This window comes from Eucalyptus grandis, chromosome 8, assembly GCF_016545825.1.
Source record: "Eucalyptus grandis isolate ANBG69807.140 chromosome 8, ASM1654582v1, whole genome shotgun sequence".
Classification (NCBI taxonomy): Eukaryota; Viridiplantae; Streptophyta; class Magnoliopsida; order Myrtales; family Myrtaceae; genus Eucalyptus; species Eucalyptus grandis.
The window spans coordinates 14,102,530-14,128,567 of record NC_052619.1 but is presented as its reverse complement, the minus strand read 5'-3'; the positions used below and the strand labels follow the sequence as shown (position 1 = coordinate 14,128,567).

Sequence of the window (26,038 nt, the reverse complement as noted above, 5' to 3'; positions counted from 1 at the left end):
CTAAACCTTCAGACAACTGTTAAAAGTCACGGGGGCTTCAGTGGCATTATAAGAGCAGCTAAGAGATAAATAGTTGATAGCCGGAATGAGCACACACCAAGCGTCAATGAATCTGATATCAAAGGTCTGGGGATGTATCTGCCAAACATTTAGGGAAGCATTTTCCTCCAAGCATTCTTTCAGCTGGGCTTCACTATAACCCTGTATGAAGGGACATGCCTCGATCAGTTAGAAACAATATAAAAAAAGACCACTATAATTTCATCAGCTGTCAAAGTAGTCAGTTTAAAGAGCATGGAGTTGCTAGCAGTGCATAAGGGGATAACAATAAGCAAAAACGAAGGTCAAAAACCTTTGGGAAAAAAACTAGCTTGTCCATAAGACAGCTTATAATACTAAATATCCAGTTGAAATAAGAAGACTGATCTGGCAATGCTCTTTTCTGACAATGTGGTTTCAAAAGCGAAAGATTACCGATTCATTTCTTATTGAAAGAGAGCTCATTATCAGAGGAAAAAATATGTTTTCATCTTGCAGAGAACTCCATTTCATTCTGAGTGCAGTTGAAACTTGGAAGACGTTCATTGCTGCAGCAGTTAAGACATTCGATCATCAGAAAGCACACTGCAATTAATATCTGAGAGCTAACCTTTCTAGAATTCCAGTTGAGTGCATCAGAATAGATCACACTCATCCTGTTTGTCCAAGCAGCTTCATCCTGTAGGATGGAATAGATGTCAGATATAGCATCAGGACCAGCTCGCTGCCAATCATCCGAGTACAAAGAGAACTTCAACATCTGCATTAACCTGAGTGCTTCATCCGCATCACTCTGGGTGACAGATTCAGAGAATCAGAGTCTTGCTAATGCCTACAGGCAATGACAGTCATATAATTAATTGAAACAACACTAACTCTCCATTAAATGAGCAATAGTTTTACACCCTTCTGCTTAGTGAACTAAGACCAGATTAGAAAAACATGCTAGAGAGCTATCTCAACTTATATGTTGATGCGAACCATGATTTTGATAAAACTTTCAGATCTATATTTATTGTCTGAAAAGAAGTTCAGAGTATTTTAAAAAGAAGTGTTCAAGTTTAGGTTAGTCATACATGATAGTACATGACAGTGCAAAGACATGATTACTTACAGCTGATATGCACAGAATGCTTAGCAAAGTTCTCACTGTGGTGTGGCAATGGGGGGCATTTGTCTTAGCTTCTTCCTGTCGAATGGAGGAATGAGCACTAGCAATATACTCTTCGAGTTCCCTTGGAACACAAGGAGACACTCTTCTTGTAGCGGATATATATGCACTACAAAAAATGAGGAGAGCCAATTAATAAACAAAGTGAAGGGTTAATGGAGAAATAATTGATACAGAGCATATGTTCTCAGGCAAGACAAGAGAAAAGATATGTTCCTTTGCAAATACTAGATTTTCACCATTTCATATAAAGGTACCTTAGTCTTCCATTATCGAGACCTTCTAAGTCAAGATTCTGAGAAAACATACATAAAAAGTAGCATAAACTGAACAAGAAAAAGGATCAGTCTCTGCACAAGCATAAAATCAGCATTTTCGCCTAATTGGCATGATAAGATATTCATGGTGGCACAGAAGTTATCCAGGAAGACATACATTAACAAAAAATCAAGCTGCTAAAACTTATACAATCAAGACGCAAAGGCATCTTAATAATTTTAATAACTAACAAGCAAGCTCTCTATTGCAGTTAGAGAAGCAGCTTCACAGTGCATAAGCACAAATCTCAACAACATTCATTTCTTCCATGAGCTAACATTACTGTTACTTCTGCTGTCGAAATGAATGGACAATTAGCCTAAGTATGGTAGCCTTAGCACAAATTAGACTCAAAAGAACATTAACTCTGCATAACGTGTGATATCCAGAAAAGTTACACATTAATGACCAGGAATGCTTTTTGACCTTGTCATTATCAGGCAGCTGTTTGATAAGAAGAATGCCTTAAACATGCACTTCCTGCATGAGAAGCTTTATTTTGAAAGTAAAGCAGATGCCAACTCATGACATTAATTTGCTCTAGACATGCTTTGTTGAGTTCGTATTGAATGTATCTTTGATATGAGAAGAGATGGAGGAGCTTACCAACGAATGGATGGGTCAAGAGGAGTGAACCCAAGAGCAGGAGATTCTCTATTTTGGTGGACATAAACAACTTGCCTAGCCATTTCAAGATCATTATTTATATCTGCACGATCAAGGATCAACCACAGAAGATCAAACCTAGACAGCAGTGCTGGAGGCAGATTAATATTCTCAGCTGGAGTTCTGCAGAGATCCTACCTTCCCCTGTATTTCGGAATTAAATAGTGCCTGATGTTAGTAAACCTGGGGAAAGGAGGGGTTATATGTAGGAAAAGTAACACAAGCATCACTGCTGAGTACAGTGAAGAGCCATACCAAGCTGGATTAGCAGCAGCTAAGGCAGCAGTTCCAGCATTCAATGATGCGGTGATCCCAGCCTTAGCAATACTAACGGTTTGCTGCTCCATCATTTCATGTATTGCTGTACAATCTGACTCGTCCATCTTGTCAAACTCATCTATGGCACATATACCCATGTCTTCCAGTACCTGTTTCGATTTTCTGTTTTGTATATGAACATATTTAAAAGATGCACAAGTATTTATATATTGCAACTGAGCTATCCCAACTGTCGTGACTATTCATGCACTTCCTACAGGTTGGGACTTTTGACTCACTTTATCTCTTTATATTGTTTTCACGGTTCACTCTTGTGTCTTCCTGATACATTTCTTTCAAAAGATTAACTGATGTCCCCTTTGTTCTGATCTCAGCCATGAACAGTTATGCATTTCTAAATAAATGGCTTGCAAGTCTTCCCGAAATTTAAGTACGGAGAGTTTTATCTTGCTGGAGAAAGTTGTGCAGGTACGTGTGTTTTGTCACAGTTGTCTTAATGAACCAACTTATACAGCGCAGTTTGTGTCTGCTTACAAGTTCAATTTTGACCTTTGTTTCAGGCCATTAGGCTCCTCAACTCGCTTGAATAACAGTAAATCAGAAAAATGGTATCACCCAACCAATTATCAATGTGAAGGGATTCTTGGTGAGATGATTGACATGGAATCTCCAGTCGAAGCAGATTCTTTTAACTTCTGAATTAAACTAAATTTTGATCCTGGAATGTATGAGTACTTTTGCAATCACGGGCTTATTTCAGACACTAGGTACGAAAATATGAGCAACTTTTGCACTGTCGATGAGATCCTAAACGCTGCCCAAAAGGCATGGATGGAGCAAACCTAAATGAAGTGGGAGATGTAACTGGCTTTAACATAGATGTGAGGCAATGAATGAATAAGTCCATACAGGTGGGTGTCTCCCTAATTTATTTTAGAGGCAAGAAGAAAAATCAATAGAATTACCTTCAAATTTATCCATTTCCTTTCTCTGCGAGCAGAGATTAGATGTATAGAGATGGGAATGAATTGTGCCTGGAGACCGACACTGTGAAGGGCGTGAAAAAGAAAGAGGTGCAAGAATCGTTCCAGGTCGACACCTTCTATATTTCATTGAACTACACTCTCTTCCTGTTTGTTCTTGAGGCAAGAACTTTGTTCAAACCGAGAGCGTGCAAAACTTCTGGAGATTAATCTTATGATTGGGCTTATGCAATGAATCAAAAGTAAAAATCAGATACAGCAGAAGTGACAGAATCATCGGTCCTGCCAATCCTAAAAGAACTCATAGGTACCCACCTGCGGGTTTGGATATATAGGTGAGGTGTATCAAGTTACCCGAAACAAGAATGTATCATAGAACATGCAGGATAGACTAAAGACATATACCTATGATGGATTTAATTGGTAGGAGTAGCGCACAGACATTCATATGTGGAAATGAATATTACTTCTTATCCACGAATCGTTGTCTTCTCCTGAGTAGTGGTGCCGAGTGTTATCTTTCATGGATTATTGTCTTCTCTTGAATAGTAGGACAACAGATGCAGCTGTTCTGTCGTCAACAACCCGACCATTGCGGCACTAAAGTTGAAAGCACAGGATAAATGGTACCCCGGGACCATAACAATCTGGTAAGCGCTATTCAAATCAAGTTAAAGAAAAGCTTTAAAACTAGGCTCTTTGGTTAACCAGCTCGCAGGTTGGATCGAGGTATATAAAGGATTGACTTTCGTTGCTGTAACTGGGCTCGGGACATGAAGTGCCGACGTATCTCCCCTCTCGTGCACATGCTTTGTTCAAGAGCTTCTCGTCTAATGCACCCCCGCCGAGGGCACCTTCTAAACAACGAGAAGCTAAACATGAAATCGCTCGAGTGATGATTTAACAAAATGTTCACGATCATAATAAGATGAGACGGTTGATGTCAATCTTTGTACTTGATGCAGAACTGTTGAAGCGCTTGCAGAATACTAAAGCTATGGAATTCATAATGGATAGTTGGGCGGAAGTGCTTGATGTTTCTTGTTAGAATTCGCAAGTTCTTGGCTACCATATGCGGAAGGCTAGTGATATGAACATTACCGGTTGAATGAAATTGATGTAAGGTCGAGAGCGTTTTTTCCTCCTACAAATTCACAGATTATATTAGAATATTTAAATATTAAGCAACGCTTTTATCTAACAATTTAAACTTTTAGAACAATTGACAATAATCCTATAGAATCTTACATGACAATATTAAATCACATTACGGATTGTCAATCAAAAGAAGTATGTGTTTTCCTACGTTATAATTGACACTCAAGCTGTGTTCATGTGCATAACAAAGGCTCTCCCCATGATTTTGGCCCTTAAGAATTTTTCAAAACTCTTTATGTGTTGAGTTGGCCCGACTTTAAGCTCTCTCGTCAACCAAAATGACTTGAAATTTTTTGTGACTTTCAAGGGACTAAATCACTAATATTAATCCCACTTATTAGTGATTTTCTCTCTCCATTCATTCTTCAAAAGGGTCTTCCCATATTTCTAGATTCAATATCTTTTTGTTAAAACCAAATGTCTCTTGGTTTATGTGACAGCTTGAATTTTTAGATTTCGTTTTCGATTAAATAAATCGGGCCTTTTGTCGACGCGCCGATAGTGCTATTCTTTGAGCTGATCACTCACAAGATAACTAGACTATCTAGGGAAGCAATTAAGGAATCTAAATGCAATGGATTTGAGAATTCGACCATGAATCGACTGCTCGACCGTGTTGATCTGCAAAGGTTATTACGGCACCGTCAAAATCGATCAGAGACTGGAGATAGGTCGATTCGATGGAGATATGTGATTAGTGTGTGAGTGATTCTACCTAATTGCAAAATTCTTGTCGAACGGCACTAGACCGATTTTTCTGTCATTTTTGTACCCAGTGCCCGTATTTGAAACCTCGAGATTTTCATGACAACTGAGAGTCACCAATGAGTCGAAGATGTACATTGTAACTCGAGCTAAATCGATCACGGGTCAATTGCACCAAAAATTCCTAAAAGTTACCTAGTAGTATAGGTCACGCTAAAAGCGTGCCAGAGTGAAATTAACTGTAAATTTAAACATAATTTTAGAAGTTAAAAGTTCTGTGATGTCATGATCTATTTTAGAACGTCAACTCATTCTCCGAAGAATTTTCAGAGATTCGGGATTTTTACGGAAAACCGTTTCAGACGTTGCGGAATATTAGTGGAAATTCACGGGCCAAATTAAAGAAAAATTGGACTTCTAAGCCGAGCCTTTGAGTATCGGGGACTTACAGAAAATTATATGAGATTTTTCTTCATTGAAATTGGACGTCGAATGGAGAAATTTCATGGGGAAATTGAGAAATTCGGAGCTTGGGTTTGCGGCAACAATTTTGGGCTTCAAATGGATTATTTGATGGATTTTTATTCTAGAAAGAAATAGGGAACAAAGCATTTAAGAGAATGGGAACCTGACCAGTTGGTTACTAGAACCGGCTTCACGGGGATCCAAGCCCTGGATCGACTCGAGGGTTTTCAATGCCCGGGCGGTTGGACATGAATCTTTATCGAGGACACGTCCACCTCTATCCTGTCTTTCCAGGATGTTAAAGCGCTTTTAACATCATGCTTAAGACGAGTCTTACGGAGGTATCCCAGCCGCTATATTTATCGAGGCACGGGTGCTGCCTCTACCCCTTCTTATTTAAGGTCGGAAGGGGACCGACCCTGACTTTGGCTCTTCATCTCTTCCATAATCTCACGTCTCTCTTTCTCTCTTATCCGTTCCCCCTCTCCTTCGATTTCTTTCTCACACCAAGCAAAGCGAACCCCACCTTCTCAGCCTCTACCTTTTCTTTTCATTTCCTTGAAGCTCGAGAGTTTTCATTTCCCTCTGCCTTTACCGCCTGCATCTCCACCAACTTTTGTTCCATCCAGTCAACTAACTTCAAGCTGCTCCAACGAAGTTGACCGTCCCATCTTCACGCGGCCACTTGTCCGCATCTCCGTTTCCTTCGGTCAACCCCTTGCCGTGAAGCCCCCGTCGAAGACCGCCAGCTCGTGCTCATCTCCACGCGGCCAAGGATCCAGCGGCCTCCTCGTGTCTTCGTCCGCGACACCCTCCAATTGACGCCAGCAGCTGCTTTCCTCTCGTGCGCCAGCGAACTCCACAGCAGCTCCGTGTCCGCGCGTCCTTCAGCAGCTAGTCCATGCACGAAGCCGGCTCGCGTCTTCAGCCTCCGCCTGTCTTCAGCCCGTGAGTTCAGCGAGGCCCATCTTCACAGCAGCATTCGGCCCAGCTTCTTCAACGCAAGTCAGGCCAGAACCGGCCCAATCCAGCAGTCTCCAAGCCCACGTGAATTGCAGCTCAGCCCATAAGAAGTCAGCCCAGTTCAACAACTCCATTGAAGTCCACGAGCCCAAGTGAATTCAGCCCGTCGAGTCCAGCAAGCCCAGTTTTTGAGGCCCAATTCCAACTCACTTGAAGTCAGCCCAAGAAGCCAGCGAAGCCCGGTCCAACATAATAACAAATCTCAGTTTAGGCTGAGATTTGTTGGCAGTTAGGTCAGGTCCCAACAGTCCGCCGAAAAATCTGCAAAATTCGAATTTCAGCCGCCATCGTCGCAGTAAACCGGTTTCTGCAATTAACTGGTGAGTTTATGCACTAAACTCTTCTTAATAGGCTAATAACGTTTAAGGGGTGTTTAGATTTATTTAAGTGTAATTAGTTTAATTATTAATTTAGTTAGTTAAATTAGGATAGTTAGATTAAGAAATTAGGTGGTTAGAAACTTATATTTAATTAGAGTAGTGTCTTGTTACGTAGCTAGGATGATTAGAATAATTTAGTTAGCTCAATAGGTGGTTAGATTAAATTTATTTAGCCTAAGTTAGTATTTTGAATATTTAATGCATTTATTTAATTAATTTTAGAAATTATTTAATTATTAAATATTTTTTCCGTGAATTAGGCCGGGATAGTCGGTGACCGGAATTTCGTACTGATTGCAATGATGTGGTTAAATTTTGCAATTGAGTGATAACTTCTGCAAATTGAGTGCTGATTGGATTTTTGATATTTAATTCCAAAAATTGTGAATTTCCAATATTTATTTAGAAAATCCCAGGTGTCGGATTTTGACACCAAAAATAGTTTTTTATACTATATAAAATAGTGGGATTTTAAAAAGGGAGAATGTCAATTTTTTAGAGTCGAGTTGACCGTGTACCTACACACGACTAATTTACAATGCATTTCTAATACGAAGAAAAAAAGCCAAGATCACTATTTTAATTGAGGCATTTGGGTGCAATACACGGTGCCCTGGGCCGAGATTGATTGGTCGCGTGTTGGTTAAGAGAACCGTCTCGAGCAGTTAAGCCAAACGTTACTAAATCTCTTTTCGGATTGCCCATGCATTAGGATATCGGGTCGCAGTAGATTCTGGACCTATGCTCCTTCGGGAAAACCATCAATGAGACGTAACCGTGCTCAATGAGGAAGAGACGTTGCCTGGCTATGCCAGTAGACAGCTGAACATGGGAGTCGGTTGTGCCTTGAGTGGCTTAATTAACAATTGAAACGTATGAGTGGATGATTTTGAAGACAAAACTGTGTGGCGTGGTATGAGACGTGTCATAACGGTTTGGCCTTATAATCGGGACTCTTGTGATTAATTGAGTTATTGAGGTGTTTTAGTTGTTATGTGCATTAATTATATGCTTTGTTAAGTGAACTGTGCTCACTTACAGGGTAGAACTGAGGTGAGGTAAATCCTCTATGCTAAATTCGTGATCGTGTGGTTATGACGTTTCTAGGCGTATTTCCCTCCTAATTAGGGTTTATAGCATGAACTCACTAAGATTTATATCTCACCCCGTTGTGGGCAAAATTTTCAGGGTCATCGAGTGGAGGACCTGGAGCCGAGAGGAGGTGATGTGAAGTGTAGGTTAGCTAGGACCGTCTCTTTTTGGAAAGTCAGTTTTTGTAGTCTTTTGGTCATAGACCTTGTACAAGACTCAATGTATTATAAAAGCATGTTTGTTTGTGAAGTGGTTGTCCTGCTTTTCTATCCCAAAATGATTATTGTCGGGGGATTTATTTTCGCTTCCGCATGTGCAATAAAATTAAAAAGGGTCGACGACTCGTCCTAGGAAGTCACAAAATATTATCGACCAGAGAGAGATGGGCACGCGCTCGGGGTTTGGGGCATGACAGTTTATGTGATTCTCTTCATTTTCTTTTTGGTGGTAAAGAGATGGTTTTTAACTTGACCATTAGGTGGAAAATCTACTAGTCTCTTTTATATATGGCGATGTGTATCCAGCCCTTAATTCCTTTGACCGCGTCGTACCTCGATGAAGGGATAATTTAAGACCATGTTCTTTCGACCCAAAAAAGATTGGAAAATTACCAAAAAAACCCTAAATCTATTGCAATTATCTTTGATTCAATCATAAACTTTTCAATTATGCTAATTCAGTCATAAACATTTTGACGATTTGTTAATATAATCATTTTGGTCAATTTTGACCAAAAAATGTTGATGAGGCCGTTTAGTCAGCGATGGCAATCCTACATAGTATAGCGGTGCTACCATGGACAATTTTTAAAACTTTTTCTTATTTTTTTATTTTTTTTCAAAATTGTTTTCCTTTTCCTTTTTTTTTTTCTTATTTCATTTTTTTCTTTCCTTTTCGCCGATAGTTGGTCTCAAGCGATGGCTAGTCGCCAATGCCTAGAGAGGGCTAGGTGAGGGCCACAACCCATGCTAACAACCAGCGAGGGTTTGCAGGCCATCACCTAGTGGCCAATGAAAGTCACTAGGCCCTCGCCAATTGCAACTGGGTGTGAGCAATTCCAAGGTTGGTCCAAGTTCCACTTAGAACCTAAAATCTATCCATCGAAACTAATTATCAATTTTTTCAAACTTATGATCTACCCCGCATACCCTGAAACCTAGAATCTACCTTATCACAGGTTTTACATGTATTCTTAATTGAATAATTGTAGTGAATCATCACATTTAATGACCATCATTTGCTATTACAATTCATTGACCACAACTCATTTTTAAACACGCAAAAATTACGAACATTAACAAAGTAAAAGTCTCAATCATGGATGTCGCCGAAAATTGAAGTTTAGACTAGTGGTTTCACATTACACACTTATCATAGATATCATGCAATACTACAGAATTGCGCAAACACATAGAATAAGAAAAACACAAAAAACTTGCTACAGGTTCCACTAGAGCCTACTTATCGGAATCCCTCCTCGATTTTTGGAACCTATAACCTATCCTACCTACCTTGGAACCTCGATTCCTAGTTCTACCCTGAAACCATGCTCACCCCCAACTACAATAAAGAAAAAAAAAGATAAGAGAAGAAAAAAGAATTAAGAATTAAAATATATAAAATATATAAAATTGCAAAATTGGTCCACATCAATGCTAATAAGGCCTTGTAGGGCCGTTTGCGTATGTCAGCAATTTCCGACCAAAATTGGTTGGATGGATTATATTGGCAAATTCTCAAATAGTTTATGACTAAATTGGCCAAAGTAAAAAAATTATGACTAAATTGACAGTAAAAAATTTATGACTTTTCTTTATTAGTTTTCCCAAAAAAAAAGACACTTAGGGATTGACCGGTTATTTTATTTTTCTCTTGTAAATTTTCGTCTTTTCTTTATCTATACACATCCCATAGATGTGTAGTGTAGAAGAAATATGAGTTTATACTATTAAAATCCGTGATGGGTATGTTGGGTAATAGCATAATTAGGTATACATCTCGTTAATATATGCTTCCTTGCTTTTGTTTGTGCCGTTTGTTCTAGTGTTGCTTGGTCCGTTTGGAACTTTCTAACAATTTTCAGCACAATTAGGATCTTGTTATAATTCGAGGTGAATGATGGTTTTTGGTGTTTGATATTTTTTTTTGTCAAAATAAAGATTATCATTTCATTAAACCGGAGCCCACCTACAAGAGTAAGGGGCAGCAAAACACAGGATCTCCCAAAAAGGGGGAGGGGAATTAGGAACCCAGTTTAAGGAAGGATTATATCTAGAGGCCTTTACAACCAAGTCTGCTAATCTATTTGAGTTATGGGGGCAAAGGGCCAATTCTAGACTCTCAAAAAGGGTCAAGAGGTCAATACATTTAGTGATAATTGGCTCAACATTCCAAGGACAGGGGGAAGAATCTTTCAAACAACTCACCAAAGTTGAATAGTCAAACTCCAGTGTCAGTTTCAGATGAGGTTGTTTGGCAAAGTGGTGGAGAGCATAAAGACAGGCGGCGGAAAATGCTCAAACTGGCGGTTGATAGTTGAGGACTTGATTTTTGTCAGTCTTGTACTAGGTTTTGGGAGATTAATTGCTCGACCGAGACATTTGTAGAAAAGTACAGTCGATTAAGACATGGACCTCTAGACTTAGACTTGTTGCTTGCGGGTCTTGCGGGTTTTCCACAGTGACGTGACTAAGGGAAGTTGATTTTAGCGGTTGCTTGGAATCATTCCTGGATTTTCAGTCTCACAAACCTTAATTGAAAGAAACATGCATACTTTCAATTGCAATTGAAAATCAAAGTGAAGATTAGATTACCTGAACTTATTGGATATGCTGGATGCATGCATCCGTCTTTCACGCGACACATACACCATAAGTGTGTAGAATATCTTATGAGTTGGGAACTCACCCATACATTCGGTTATAAATTCTGTTTGTGATAGATGTTTAAGAGAGATGTGAAAAGGAAAAAGTCTCACAATGAAATTGTAGAGCTCAAAGAAATAATTGATAATACTTAGGTAGGTTATAACTCAATGATTTAAACTTTTGAATAAATATGAGTCAAAATAAGCCATAAATTAGCTCTAAGTTATAGATTTTATCTTGGATCTCTTTTACCAAGGTAATAAAATTGTGGTGTTTTCAATGTCCATTTGGTCAACTATGTTACTATCTTTGGTAGCGACATTTATTTCAAAGTCAGTAACCGAATAAAAATATAACGTGAATCAGATGGCATATTGATAGTCACGCATGTAGATGGAGAAACGACCTTGTATAATTAATGACATGGACCCAAAAGTCTTAAGGTGGTCCGTATCGAGCACTGGGAGACACGCGTTCTCAAGTAAAATCTCTCCCTACCTTGCTACATAAGTGATCCGGATTTGATTACAGAACCTTCAAACCCACTCTCTAAAGCATAGATTTATTCTCTTCCTTATTGCTCATGGGGAGTTATTGTTCTCAGGTGCTTGTACTAATAACCCTGTTGCTTCTTATAGATAATTCATGTTTATGCTTTTGCAGAAATTTAACATCCATTTGCATAGAGCAAGAAAGAGAGGCTCTACTCCAGCTTAGACAAGGCCTCTCAGACCCATATCGCTTGCTTTCTTCTTGGAAAGGTGAAGATTGTTGCAAGTGGAAAGGAGTCACATGTGATAGAGTGTATGGTCATGTCATTGAGCTCCAACTTATACCCCATACTATAAGAGACAAAAATGGTGGTATTGTTAGTCCCATGGCACATAATTTCTCCATGTTTGGTGAGTTGAACTCCTCTTTACTCAACTTGAGATGCTTGACTTACTTGGACTTAAGTGGGATCTATTTCGAACATGGGAGAATACCCAAATTCCTCGGTTTGATGAAACAATTGAGGTACCTTGATTTGTCATTAGGTAACCTTCATGGAACAGTTCCTCAACAATTGGGAAACCTCACCGAGTTGCAAGTCCTTGATCTTCATGATGATGATGGAGATTTGGTCATTGATGATACCCAATGGGTTTCTCATCTTCGATCACTAAATTACCTCGACATTAGTGGCTTAAAGATTGCCAGAGCAAGAGACCTAATGCAGGTAATTAGCACGCTCCCATCTTTATCACATTTGGGCATATCAGCTTGCGGTCTTCACAATTTTCATCTTTCTTCTATTCACTTGGGCAATTCCACTTCTCTAGTTCATCTTCAATCCCTTGATCTTTCAAGAAATAGACTCGGAGGTCCCATCCCAAATGATATATTCCGTAACATGACTTCTCTCCAACACCTTGATCTTTCATTGAACTCTCTCAACTCTTCAATCCTTACGTGGTTTGACAAGTTTCCAGGCCTTGTTCATCTTCAGTACCTTGATCTTTCATATAATTTCCTCAAAGGTACCATCGCGAATGTTATATCCCATAACATGACTTCTCTCCAGCATCTCAATCTCTCATGGAACTCTCTAGAATCTTCGATTCCTACATGGTTTGACAAGTTCACAAGCCTTGTTGATGTCAATCTTGAGGAAAACCATTTTCTCAGCATAGAAGGAGGCTTGTTCTCATTCTTGAAGAGCAAGAAGGACCTCAAATCATTGCGATTGGGTTCTAACCTAATTGGAGACGATATTTCGACGTCTCAAGGGATTTCGTCGGGATTCATAGATAACAACCTAGTGTGTCTAACCCTGGATAGTAATTTTCTTAGAGGTTCTTTGCCAAACTGGTTGGTGCACTTTACACTCCTGAGAATTTTGTGGCTTAGCTACAACTTCTTCTCGGGTCCAATTCCTGAAATCATCGGAGCATTGCCAAACTTGGTAGCATTAGATCTTTCTGGCAATCAATTGAACGGGACCATTCCATCATCGTTTGGCCAACTACGGGCTTTACAAGGCTTGTGTCTTTACAACAATCATTTGAGCGGCGCCATACCCGATAGTCTTGGAGAACTTTCCCAACTTTCGGTTCTCCATCTTTTCGGCAATTCTTTGGGAGGAGCGATTTCGGAAACCCACTTTTCTAATCTATCTAGGTTGCAGTACTTGGATATCAGTAACAATGACAACTTGATTTTTAAGGCAGAACATAGCTGGATACCCCCTTTTCAACTTAAAATCATTCGGATGGATTCCTGTAAAATCGGAAGCACGTTTCCCCAATGGATGCGGACACAAGTGGAAGTCGATGATATCTCTCTCTTCAACGCTTCAATCTCCGGGGCTTTGCCAAAATGGTTAGGCAACATGACATTCAACCATTTCAATCTCTCGTTCAACCAAATTACTGGACCCTTGCCCAACATATCTTCTCACTGTGACATTTTAGATCTCTCCTACAACTTGATCTCTGGACCTCTTCCTGCCCATATCGGGGAGATATATGCAGATACTCTGTATCTTAATGATAACTTTTTCAATGGCACGATACCATCATCCTTATGTGACATGTCGAATTTGTCTGATTTAAATCTTGGCTATAATGAGCTATCCGGGAGTATTCCCGACTGTTGGTGTGACTTGTTGAAGTTGTCTGATTTGAATCTTGGCGGTAATGAGCTATCTGGGAGTATTCCTGACTGTTGGAAGGGTTTTAGATTATCTCACTTGACTTTGTCGTTCAATAAGCTATCCGAAGTTATCCCAAGCTCGATTGGATCCTTATATCAACTCTTAACCCTGCACTTGAATGGAAACCGTCTCAATGGGGAGCTTCCTCTGGCTTTGAGTAATTGCACAAGCCTAATAATTTTAGATCTTGGAGAGAACAACTTCTCTGGAAGCATTCCGACATGGTTCAACGAAAGCTTTTTTCTCTTGAAGATCATGAGGCTACGAGAGAATAGTTTTACTGGCAGCATCCCTCCACAGCTTTGCTCGCTTTCAGGATTGCAAATTCTGGATATGGCGATGAACAATTTTACTGGGACCATCCCACGTTGTCTCGGCCATATTAGTGGCATGAAAAACTTCAATCAAGACATTCCATCTCATCTGGGTTGGAATCGGGAGCCTGCAGTTGAGATCATTAAGGGAAGATATAATGCATACACCAAAGAAAATCTATCTCATCTGAATTGGAATCGAGAGCATGTGGTTGAGATCATGAAGGGAAGATATGATGAATACACCAAAACTGTTCTACAACTTGTGGTCAATTTGGATCTCTCAAGCAACAACTTGATTGGGCCGATCCCCAAAGAACTTACTCTCCTCACCGGAATGCATGGTTTGAACTTGTCCCACAACCTTCTCTTTGGAGACATTCCCATTGGTATTGGGGACATTAAGTCACTCGAGTCTCTTGATCTTGCCAACAATCACCTCTCGGGAACAATTCCAAAGGGCATTTCGGTCCTAACATTTTTAAGCCACCTCAACCTTTCACACAACAACTTCACGGGGCAGATTCCGAAAGGCAATCAAATCCAAACCCTTGACGATCCTTCGATCTATGCCGGCAATCCTCTACTCTGCGGGGATCTTCTAAGAAGAAAATGCCCTAGTGCTGAGGCGCCTCAAGCACCGAATACATCTTACTCCGAAGATACACATGAAGAGACTAAGCTTAAGTTGTTGTTCTATTTGGTCATAATGCTTGGGTTTGCGACCGGGTTTTGGAGCTTTTTCGGAGTTTTGCATTTCAAGAAGGATTGGAGATGTGCATATTTCGGCTTTGTGGATCAAGCAATAGTCAAGGCATGTGTGGTTACAGCGATGAAGGTAGCCAAATTGAAGAGACTGAGACAGCCAAGCAGCACTTAAGTAATGAGCAATCTCGCGCCCTATCCCCTGCCTTTGGTTCTTCATTTTGGGTGCATGGAACTTCCTGTGCTTGTGTGACCTCTTCCCTTTTATATCGTCGCCATTTGAGTACTCCTTTTCATGGTCTAACTCATGCAGTCTAGACTAGGTGATCAAATCAATTCTTTTTTAACCCATAATGGCGAATGACTGCATATAGGTACACTTTTCATCAATGTAAGTTTCCAAGAATGAATGCTGTTACAATTCAATAACATAGAGATACTCACCGCAATGGAATATCGCCCTATTTTGCACCTCATTTCATCTTTTTCTCTTGCGAGCTTCATCATTTCTGGATCTCTTTAATTAGAAAGGGGTCTAAATTCTTCTCTATATATCCCGTAGACGTACTATAATGGGCAAGGCTAGAAATGAGAACATAACCAGCTGAATGATATTTGATGAAAGGTCAAAAGTCAGCATTTTCCTGGAGCAGAGAATGAACTTACAGCAAACACTGCACTTTTTTCTCTTCTTTTTTTCAAGAAAAAAGATACTGGACGATTGACTCGATAAACTACATTGTCCACCAAAACATTCTGAGAATCCATGACATCAACATGTATAATCCTCGAAGTTGCTTGATTTAGACACAGAGAATATCCATTTTAGTTGCAAGTTATTAGCTCAATCATCAAGGGATTGTTCGCTAGTCTCTTCTACGCGAGAACGCATATTGTAACGCATGTACGGACAATGATTTTCCTACCGTTGCATCATCCTTCGACAAACAATTGATATCAACAGAGATTTAAGAGCCTGTTCTTTCGACCCGAAAGAGATGCTCGGGGGAGTTCATTAACTTTTGCGCCACATTTTATTTGTTTCCTCATGTAATTCGTCATTTCTTCGTCTAAACATCCCGTAGACGTACTATGTAAAAGGAATATGAATTCATACTTAAAATCCATGTCGACGACTTGAGTAGTGGCTGAATTAGGCAGTCTTGAAATCCTGTTAGAATTTGCATAATCCAAAAGAAATGCAGCCAGATCAATCGTAAGAAACGTGCAACTTCCTTTCCAGTCTCTCAATTGAAATGTTGGGCAAGGGTCATGAAATCAAGAGCATGTTGAGCAGATCATGAAAGGGTTTGACCTTGACTACACTACGCTTGATTTACAGCTTGCGGTCAAATTTATTTTTTCTCTCGACCAACAAATTGATTGGGTCGATCCCTGGAGGGCTTACTTTGTTCTCAGTATTGCGAGGCTTGAACTTATCGGACGACCTTCTCTATGAAGGCATTTAAACTCGGATTGGAGATATAAATTTAATCTGAATCTCTTTATCTTTCGAATAATCACCTGTCAAGATCAGTCCCACAAAGCATAAGCAAACTCTATTCGTTGCACGACAACTCCACGAGGCCAATTCCGAGAGGGAACATAAGGCAGACCCTGCATGATCCTTCGGTCCATGCCGACAATCCTCTGCTGCGGAGATGCTGTACAAAAGAATTACCTTAGTGCCGAGGCGACGAAAATCGCTCATTCTGAAGAAGATACAGATGGAGGACGGTGATGTTCTACAGTCATAATGGTCGGGTTTGCGACTGGGCTTTGGGGAGCTGTTGCCAGGAGATTTGGTGTTCAAGAAGAATTGGAGAAGCGCGTGCTTCGACTTTGTGGATCATAAAATAGACACGGGCTACGCGATTGTTGCAGAGAAGGGAGCCAGTTGAAGAGGAGATTGAGAAGCGCATAAAGAACGAAGAATGGCCTCTTCTTCACCTCATCAATTGATCCAGCCGCTCACTGATCTCACTTAGTTCTAGGGCTTTCTTGTTCCGGCAGAATCATCTTTGTAGTTGGCTTGTTTCTCTTTTTAAGTAGTGGCCTTATTATCTTTAGTTTCAAGCTTGTCCGAGCAAGCCGTACATTGCATCATTACATTCGTGACGTTTCACATGTTACCAATGTGAAAATATTTGGTAATTCCATTTAATCATGTTTATGCTGTTGCTTCTACTTGCCTGATGAAGCAAATTTGTGAAGGATACAAAATCGGGCCATGAAATTGTTAGTGGCTCAGTGCCCCCACCATACTTCTTTCCCAAGATAGATTTCCTTCCTCAATTTTGAGACATCGGAAAAAGTACGCATGTAACAAGAATAGACCGAACACAAACTATCCCATTGACTGCAAATAGACCCATCAATCTTCCTCTGACAAACAATGAATCAACTCAGATGGATTTCTAAAAATATGCAGGCCTGAAATCACCCAAACATGGCAAGGAGTCGAAGAGTATCAGTTACTAATGCAATACTGGGAAGACCACGCCAAAACCATCTCCGAATGGAGATTTCAAATCTGTAGGATACAACATATACAAAATATGATCGTGTTAATTTCATCAACACTACTTAAAATGTAATCTCACTTTCACATTCTGATAAAGATATCTTAAGATTTCGCAGTGACAACCTATCCCGTCATTGTGCCAGGGTTCATAAGGGTGAAGTTTCACCGAGTAGGGCGGGTAGCCTTTGCTGAACACACTTTTACAATTGACATTCAGTGTGATAGTAGATGAAGTATAATCAGAGGCCACTCTAGTGATCTACATTCTAAATAAGATGTCCATTACATCCTCTCTCTATTGTTTCACTGACTACATGCTGAATAAAAAATTGCTCTCTTGAATCTACAGATCCACTGCACATACAGAGCTCCATTAAATTACAGTCAAAGAACAGGAAGATCAACCAAGCTGTCTCAGGAGTAGCATTTACTAAACCTTCAGACGACTGTTAAAAGTCACAGGAGCTTCAGTGGCATTATAAGAGCAGCTGAGAGATAAATCGTTGACAGCCGGAATGAGCACACATCAAGCGTCAATGAATCTGATATCAAAGGTCTGGGGATGTATCTGCCAAACATTTAGGGAAGCATATTCCTCCAAGCATTCTTTCAGCTGGGCTTCACTATAACCCTGTATGAAAGGACATGCCTTGATCAGTTGGAAACAATATAAAAAAAGACCACTGTAATTTCATCAGCCATCAAAGTAGTCAGTTTAAAGAGCATGGAGTTGCTAGCAGCGGATAAGGGGATAACAATAAGCAAAAACGAAGGTCAAAAACCTTTGGGAAAAAACTAGCTTGTCCACAAGACAGTTCATAATTCTTAATATCCAGTTGAAATAAGAAGACTGATCTGGCAATGCTCTTTTCTGACAATATGGTTTCAAAAGCGAAAGATTACCAATACATTTCTTTTTGAAAGAGAGCTCATTATCAGAGGAAAAAATATGTATTCATCTTGCAGAGTCATTCTGAGTGCAGTTGAACCTTGGAAGACGTCGTTAAGACATTCAATCATCAGAAAGCACACTGAATTAATATATGAGAGATAACCTTTCTAGAAATCCAGTTGAGTGCATCAGAATAGATCACACTCATCCTGTTTGTCCGAGCAGCTTCATCCCGTAGGATGGAATAGATGTCAGATATAGCGTCAAGACCAGCTCGCTGCCGATCATCTGAGTACAAAGAGAACTTCGACATCTGCATTAACCTGAGTGCTTCATCCACATCACTCTGGGTGACAGATTCAGACATTCGGAGCCTTGCTAATGCCTACAGGCAATGACAGTCATATAATTAAGTGAAACAACACTACCTCTCCATCAAATGAGCAATGATTTTACACCCTTCTGCTCAGTAAACTAAGAACAGATTAGAAAAGCATGCTAGATAGCTATCTCAACTTATATGTTAATGCAAACCATGATTTCGATAAAACTTTCAAACCTATATTTCTTATCTGAAAAGTTCTCTTAGAGGATTTTAAACAAAAGTATTCAAGTTTAGGTTAGTCATACATGATAGTACATGATAGTACAAAGACATGATTACTTACAGCTGATATGCGCAGAATGCTTAGCAAAGTTCTAACTGTGGTGTAGGAATGGGGGGCATTTGTCTTAGCTTCTTCCTGTCGAATGGAGCAATAAGCACTAGCAATATACTCTTCGAGTTCCCTTGGAACACAAGGAGACACTCTTCTTGCAGCGGATACATATGCACTACAAAAACGAAGAGGTCAATTAATAAACAACGCGAAGGGTTAATGGAGAAATAATTGAAACAGAGCATATGTTCTCAGGCAAGACAAGAGAAAAGATATGTTCCTTTGCAAAGACTAGATTTTCACCATTCCATACAAAGGTATATTAGTCTTCCATAGTCGAGACCTTCTAAGTCAAGATTCTGAGAACATATGCATAAAAAGTAGCACAAACTGAACACGAAAAGGATCAGAGTCTCTGCACAATTATAAAATCAGCATTTTCACCTAATTGATATGATTAGATATTAATGCTAGTACAGAGTTATCCAGGAAGACATACATTAACAAATGATCAAGCTGCTAAAACTTATACAATCAAGATGCAAAGGCATCTTAATAATTTTAATAACTAACAAGCAAGCTCTCTACTGCAGTTAGAGAATCAGCTTCACAATGCATAAGCACAAATCTCGACAAAATTCATTGCTTCCATGAACTAACATTACTGTTACTTCTGTTGTCGAAATGATCGGACAATTAGCCTAAGCACTATAGCCTTAGCACAAATTAGACTCAAAAGAACATCAACTCTGCATAACATGTGATATCCATTAAAGTTACACATCAATGACCAGGAATGCTTTAAAACCTTGTAATCATCAGGCAGCTTTTTGATAAGAAGAATGCCAAAAACATGTAGTTCCCGCATGAGAAACTTTGTTTTGAAAGTAAAGCAGATGCCAACACTCAAGACATTAATTTACTCTAGACATGCTTTGTTGAGTTCATATTGAATGAATCTTCGACATGAGGAGATAGAGAAACTTACCGAAGAACGGATGGCTCAAGGGGAGTGAACCCAAGAGCAGGAGATTCTCTATTTTGGTGGACATAAACAATGTGCCTAGCCATTTCAAGATCATTATCCATATCTGCACGATCAAGGATCAACCACAGAAGATCAAACCTAGACAGCAGTGCTGGAGGCAGATTAATATTCTCAGCTGGAGTTCTGCGGAGATCATATCTTCCCCTGTATTTTGGAATTTAATAGTGTTGATGTCAGTAAACCCAGGGGAAGGAGGGGTTATATGTAGGAAAGTAACACAAGCATCACCACTGAGAACAGAGAGGAGCCATACCAAGCTGGATTAGCAGCAGCTAAGACAGCAGTTCTAGCATTCAATGATGTGGTGATCCCAGCCTTAGCAATACTAACGGTTTGCTGCTCCATCACTTCATGTATTGCTGTACGATCTGACTCGTCCATCTTGTCAAACTCATCTATGGCACATATGCCCATGTCTGCCAGTACCTGGATCGATTTTCTATTTTGTTTATGAACATGTTTAAAAGATCCACAAGTATTTATATATTGCAACCGCGCTATCCCAATCGTTATAACTATTCATGCATTTGAGCTCAATATTTAAGCGAGATCCTTCAACTATGCTGCTTCCTCACAAAATTATTAATAGTTTCTGTAAGATTGTAAGTGACATCTCCTTCATGGGTGCCATTTAATTATCTGTCATTGTGCATGAGAGAGAGAGAGAGAGAGAGAGAGAGAGAGAGAGACTGACCAGTGCTCCTCCTTCCAAAACCATCTCATTTGTCACCGGATCCCTCTGGACTGCAGCAGTGAGACCTACACCACTGCTTCCTTTGCCTGTGGTGTATACCCCTCTGGGTGCAACGTTTATTATGTGCTTCAGAAGTTGACTTTTTGCAACCCCAGGATCGCCCATCAGACAAATATGTAGATCTCCCCGGATCTATAACGCGTGAGTATTCATTAAAGTTTTAAAAAAACACAGATGAGAAGTATAAGAACGCTTCTGAAAGTACAAACCGGCCTTGAATGCTCGATACAAACACAAGAAATGAGAAAAGGAACAGGACGTGAATACTTGTCAAAGCTGCAATAAGCAAATCACATAGGTCCAGCAAAAAATGCTCAAGAAGGAAGAAAAAGCATAGCCAAAAACTGGCTCCTCATTATAATTTTTTTATAAGTGAAACTCATGTTGTTACTCATCAGCACATCTATTGGTTAACTACATAACCTCTACCGTCCTAATATATGAAAGGAGAAACCAGCCAGTCAAGAAGATGAAAGTCCATCATACAACAATACAACTGTTTTTACCTTCATCCCATCCTTCAGCTTCCGGTGAGGGGCTCCGACAAGAAGGAGAAGCAGAGCCTTTTTAATGTCCTCATGTCCAAAAATTTCAGGTGCTAATGAGCGTGCCAACTTGTTATACAAATCACCATCCTCAGCTAAACGAGCAATCTGTTCTTCCTCGTCCTCCTTAAGTTCATAACTGCAGTGGAAATTATACAAATTAAAGATAGATGATGATCGTTTCATCGCTGAAAGATGCAAGTGCAGGAATTACAATTATAAAAGAAACTATATTAGTCATCTGTCCTTGAGCTAGTCTAGACAAGGAATGATTTGACACCCACTTTTTTACCAACAGTTAATCAGAATGGTTGGGTACTATGCAGTAAGCACATTACACTGCACCCAGCCTTGCATTCAAGAAATTGCCATTCCATGTCTCTATTTAGCATAAAGGTGAAAAAGTCAAAGCAGAAAACCTTGGAGAGTAAACAAGCATATGAGCACATATAGTAGGAAACTTCCTTTGCACATCATATCTACTGCATCAACAGCATTAACAATAATCTGATATTCTCTTCCTTACAATATAATCCGAATCACCAATGATTGACTACCACACAGGATGAATAGAACAGAAATTCACAAGTGTTTCATAGATGGAATATTAACGCAAGAATAATTTGATCATGGAAAGTGACAAGAATAGGCCTCTTACTAGCATCATTTCAGTATTATGATGCTACTACTCTCTCCCCAAGGAATTCTTTATATTGTCCCAACCATTATTTCCCACAATGCAAGCTTGAAACTAGTCCTATCCACTCTCTGGCGCACCAAACCAATAAAGAGGGGGCAAAGCAGGAAGTAAATGGCTCAGTTCAAGATAATTCATGCAACTGCTTTATACTGAGGACCTAGCAGTTAGCAGCAAAGGGTTGGAGTTGCTTACTCCTCATATTTTTTCTTGAAATGGGAAACGGACATGGCCTCCAGGTACGTATCCGCAACTAAGCCAGCACGCATAGCTTTAAAACCAGTATATGGAATCGGAAGGAAAATTCCTGACAATTCCACGACATCGCCTGGTGCTACCTGGTAATGTTCAACAATGACAAATGGAAGTCAAAATATCCTCTACAGCAAAGTCCATTCAAAGAGTTTCTTCAGCTTGTCCGACCAAAAGCACTATGCCTTCTAGTCAAAAATAGATCAAAAAATTAAGATTCTTGGGAATCCAACCTTTCACGCTACTCATCTATGCCATCTCAAACTCCACTCATTCTAGGGACATCTTTTAGATGACTACATATGCTCAATTGGTGTTACCAAAACCAGGAACTATGGTGACTTTGTAACTAAACTATCATGCTAAAAATTAGCCAAATCAGAACCGTTCACTAGAAGACCTCAAATTTAGCTACAGAAATTACTTCAGGCCTTTAGAGTATATGACATAATACATATAGATTATCATAATTATATCTCAAATTGCAAAATCTTCTAGTAAGAAAAAATTATGATGTTCATCAAACACTGGTTAAGAGTTACGGCAATATACTAATAGAAATCCTTACAAAAGCAGTATATCTGAAGTATATATAAGTCAACTAAAACAAGTTGCTATGATTAAGCTGTTATTTATACTAACTGGTGATCATTAAATAATTATTTTGAACAATATGTTTGGTTCAACCAGACAAAATCCACAAGCTACTCTAACAAGAAGTAGAGAGACAAAACCACGTTCACTAAACCAAATAGGAAGATTCTTCTATTCCAACCTTCCTCGTGAGTTCTCCCCTCAAATGAACGGTCATAGTCCGAGGAATATGGCCTTTTGGGACGTGTTCAGCTAACTCTTGAATTTTTGCCTGCATTACAAAGTGGAGAATTTCCTCATGAGAAATGAATACCTTCAAGACCATCACATGAAGATATAGACCAAAATACTAGCAAAGCTCCCTTCACTAGGAAATATTGTAGAGCCCAATATGTCAAAGAGCAACCAACCTCCTGAAATTTCAAAAACTTGGAAGCTCTTAGTTGAAGGATAAGGTTGCCCTTTGTTTTGTTAATTGTGCATTTCTTTGATGGGCACTCAAGCAAAGGCATGAAAACTCGAGCCGTGACTTCCTGTATCAAGAGTCGACAAAAAGAGTAATTATTCAACACTCTGTTCAGCGATGGTTTGAGAAGCCGATGCAACATGTGGGCTGGATATGGCTATATAACAGCTTCCATGTTTTAATCTCTTCGCATTTTATTGACTAGATTATTTGAAAATGAAGATATGGCATTTGATGAATCTTAAATTGGATAATGCCAGATAATACCAAGGAAGTTGGCAGGGAATAGTTGCAATTACCTGATAAATTTCAAAACCACAATCTTCACACGTGTAAACAGCTACTTGCATCAATGGCTTGACATCTGAACAACGTGTAATGATCCCAGATGTCCTTACTAGCTGCCCGATATAAGATGCTTTGACCTCTCTAATAGTGAATGGCCGTCCTTTCGGAGATGCTCTAATGTAAACTTCACTGAACAAAAAAATTCAAGAGGAAGTCACAACTACTGAAGAAACAAAACATGATGTTTTGCTTGGATACAGACAACATGGCATGCAATGATCGTCAGCAGCCTAAATTCCACAGTTTTGTTGATGAATACTGATGCAAGAAAATCAAATTTCTCTAAGGGGCCCTCAAATTTCGGCTATGAATGCATTGTTATAATTGGACTCGCAGTCGATAGTAAACAAATTAGAAGTTCAACGTATCAAAGGACAAGGCCTCTAATGAAGCTTACAAGTATCGTTTGATTTCAGAAGGCATCTTCTGAAGTGGATCCACACCGTCCACATTATCCCTCCTATCCTCAGACCTCTGGGTTAAGAGTATGTCGTGATCATCATCCGGAAAGGGCTCAGTGGATTCCGGCATGAGCTCATCGACGGCCTCACCAAAAATTCCAATATATCGCCGAGTATTTTCAGTGACCCGTCTAAGAAATGCTTCATCCAAGTCCTTGTACTGCAGACACATCACCACAGCATCGGAAATGATTTACAGAGCATAAGCAAACTCAGCACTCATGACAGCAATAAGTGAAGCGCAGAAACTTACATCGACTAAGTCCTCGAGCTCGATCTCAACAGCACGAGTTTTTCGATTTGCAACTTCTTGCTGAAATCAGGAACGGCGACCCTCATGTGAGCCATTTAAATTGCAAATAAAAAACGAACTACGCTCGACTCAAATGTAAATCTAGGGTTAATCATTTTTTAAGTACTAGAGCATTATTGCGCACGGAAGAGACTCCGCAGCCGCAGTTCATGGACAACAGAAAAGGATAGGGCACGACGTGCGATCAAGCACGCGCCTTTAACATTGATTTCGCCTCAATTCTGCAGCGCTTAAAAGGATGTCCGAGTATAAAAAGGACAGTCGAGAGAGGAGGAACTTACGAGGACGTTCATGTACTTGGCTTCTCCATTCGCGTCGGCGAAGTTCGAGAGGAAATCCTTCGCGATCGCTGTCGGCATCATCACAACATCAAATTGGATCCCGGATTAAATTCCACGCATACCCACGAAAACACAACGCCACAGAGAGAGAGAAAGAGAGAGGAACTGACCTTTGTCGGCCTTGAAGTCGAGATCCTTCATGGCTTCGCTTCACCGGAAAGACAGGGAGAAGGCGGCACAGAGAGAGAGAGAGAGAGAGAGAGAGAGCGCGAGAGAGGGGGTTTAGGTTAGGGAAGAGAGGGAGGGAGAGAGAGATTTGGCGGTAAATGAAGGTCGAGGGGGACGGGTTTCTGGCGGGAAATTGGGAAGGAGAGAGACGGTGAGCTGCGATCCGGTGTGCGCGGACGCACTTTAGTCGGTGAGCCCGTCGCCTTCGAGTAACGGTCCTGATTCATCCTCAGTCTCGCGCCTCGACCCCATTTGTCAGGGAAGTCTCATCTGAACCGTGACAGTTAAATAAGAAATGAAAAAATAAGCCATATTTTCTCGTTAAGGCCTGCGTTTATATTGCTTAAAATCATTAATCAATAAAAATACTTTTGTTATTGATAATTTTATATCAAAATATTTTCATGAACAATAAAAAATATTTTGGTTAATAACCTAAAAAACCCCCAAACCTGGTACATCCGTGACAAATTTACCTCAAATTATTTTTTTAATCACCAAAAACCTCAAATTGGTATATCTTTGGTAAATTTACAACAAACTAAACTAGTATACTTGTGACAAATTTACCCTATGTTAGTTTTCGTTAAATTTTACTGTCAAATTATTAAGTTAAATAACACACGACGGTTAATTGGTATATCAATTTGGGATTTTACTCTCAATTTGTCACAGTTTACAATTTTTGTGATTTTTTTGTGGTATTAATCAAATTTACCAAAGGGTATATTTGTCACAAATTTACTAGTTTATGGTTTTTTGCGGTCGAATAAATTAGTTCTGGATAAATTTGTCATAAGTATACATGTTTAAGATTTTTTATGGTCAATCGGGGTAAATTTATAACATGTGTACCAATTTGGGATTTTTCATGGTAAAAAAAATAGTTTGGAGTAAATTTGTCATATTTATACCAATTTGAAATTTTTAGGAAATTAACCCAAATTTTCCATTCATTAATTTTTTTTAAATGATTAATTTTAAGAAAATATTTTTCAAATTATTCATTTTCCGTGAAACAAACACACTCAAAATTATTGTATTCTCACGTCATGCTACGATGCTGTATTATAAACTCATTAACATAAATCTAATAAGTTAACCCCAAAAAATGCT

General features: G+C 39.5%; 3 protein-coding genes across 3 annotated transcripts; 1 reads left to right on the top strand and 2 right to left on the bottom strand.

Annotated features, from left to right (window-relative positions):
* On the bottom strand, nt 1–2,610 carry LOC120286996 (DNA replication licensing factor MCM7-like). Its single transcript, XM_039299622.1, has 5 exons — nt 2,450–2,610; nt 2,135–2,272; nt 1,154–1,319; nt 650–832; nt 1–201 (listed from the first exon to the last, which is right to left on the bottom strand). The coding sequence occupies exons 1-5, from the start codon at nt 2,608–2,610 to the stop codon at nt 1–3; spliced, it is 849 nt and encodes a 282-aa protein (XP_039155556.1).
* An 870-nt stretch (nt 2,611–3,480) lies between these two features.
* LOC104416402 (receptor-like protein EIX2) lies at nt 3,481–15,035 on the top strand. The gene is made up of 4 exons (XM_039299621.1): nt 3,481–3,605; nt 11,810–12,048; nt 12,184–12,365; nt 12,636–15,035. Exons 1-4 carry the CDS (start codon nt 3,481–3,483, stop codon nt 15,033–15,035), a joined length of 2,946 nt encoding a protein of 981 aa, XP_039155555.1.
* A 2,578-nt stretch (nt 15,036–17,613) lies between these two features.
* LOC108954355 (DNA replication licensing factor MCM7-like) lies at nt 17,614–25,000 on the bottom strand. Its single transcript, XM_039298988.1, has 15 exons — nt 24,865–25,000; nt 24,695–24,762; nt 24,354–24,413; nt 24,037–24,260; nt 23,591–23,768; nt 23,236–23,358; nt 23,007–23,096; nt 22,175–22,317; nt 21,244–21,421; nt 20,678–20,869; nt 20,237–20,409; nt 19,924–20,127; nt 18,945–19,110; nt 18,440–18,661; nt 17,614–18,015 (listed from the first exon to the last, which is right to left on the bottom strand). The coding sequence occupies exons 1-15, from the start codon at nt 24,893–24,895 to the stop codon at nt 17,911–17,913; spliced, it is 2,157 nt and encodes a 718-aa protein (XP_039154922.1). The 5' UTR covers nt 24,896–25,000; the 3' UTR covers nt 17,614–17,910.
* Between the last annotated feature and the right edge of the window lie 1,038 nt (nt 25,001–26,038).

What these genes read in the sequence shown, in the direction of transcription:
- LOC120286996 (XM_039299622.1), bottom strand. Translation starts at nt 2,610, where the DNA reads ATGGGTATATGTGCCATAGATGAGTTTGACAAGATGGACGAGTCAGAT. An exon ending in GCTGCTGCTAATCCAGCTTG is followed by an intron (nt 2,273 to 2,449) that starts GTATGGCTCTTC and finishes ACTGCTGTCTAG; the next exon opens with GTTTGATCTTCTGTGGTTGA. An exon ending in CTTGACCCATCCATTCGTTG is followed by an intron (nt 1,320 to 2,134) that starts GTAAGCTCCTCC and finishes CATTTTTTGTAG; the next exon opens with TGCATATATATCCGCTACAA.
- LOC104416402 (XM_039299621.1), top strand. Translation starts at nt 3,481, where the DNA reads ATGTATAGAGATGGGAATGAATTGTGCCTGGAGACCGACACTGTGAAG. An exon ending in ACATAATTTCTCCATGTTTG is followed by an intron (nt 12,049 to 12,183) that starts GTGAGTTGAACT and finishes ATTTGTCATTAG; the next exon opens with GTAACCTTCATGGAACAGTT. An exon ending in GAGCAAGAGACCTAATGCAG is followed by an intron (nt 12,366 to 12,635) that starts GTAATTAGCACG and finishes GTTCATCTTCAG; the next exon opens with TACCTTGATCTTTCATATAA.
- LOC108954355 (XM_039298988.1), bottom strand. Translation starts at nt 24,895, where the DNA reads ATGAAGGATCTCGACTTCAAGGCCGACAAAG. An exon ending in CGACTTCAAGGCCGACAAAG is followed by an intron (nt 24,763 to 24,864) that starts GTCAGTTCCTCT and finishes TGATGCCGACAG; the next exon opens with CGATCGCGAAGGATTTCCTC. An exon ending in TTCAAGAAAAAATATGAGGA is followed by an intron (nt 21,422 to 22,174) that starts GTAAGCAACTCC and finishes TTTCCACTGCAG; the next exon opens with TTATGAACTTAAGGAGGACG.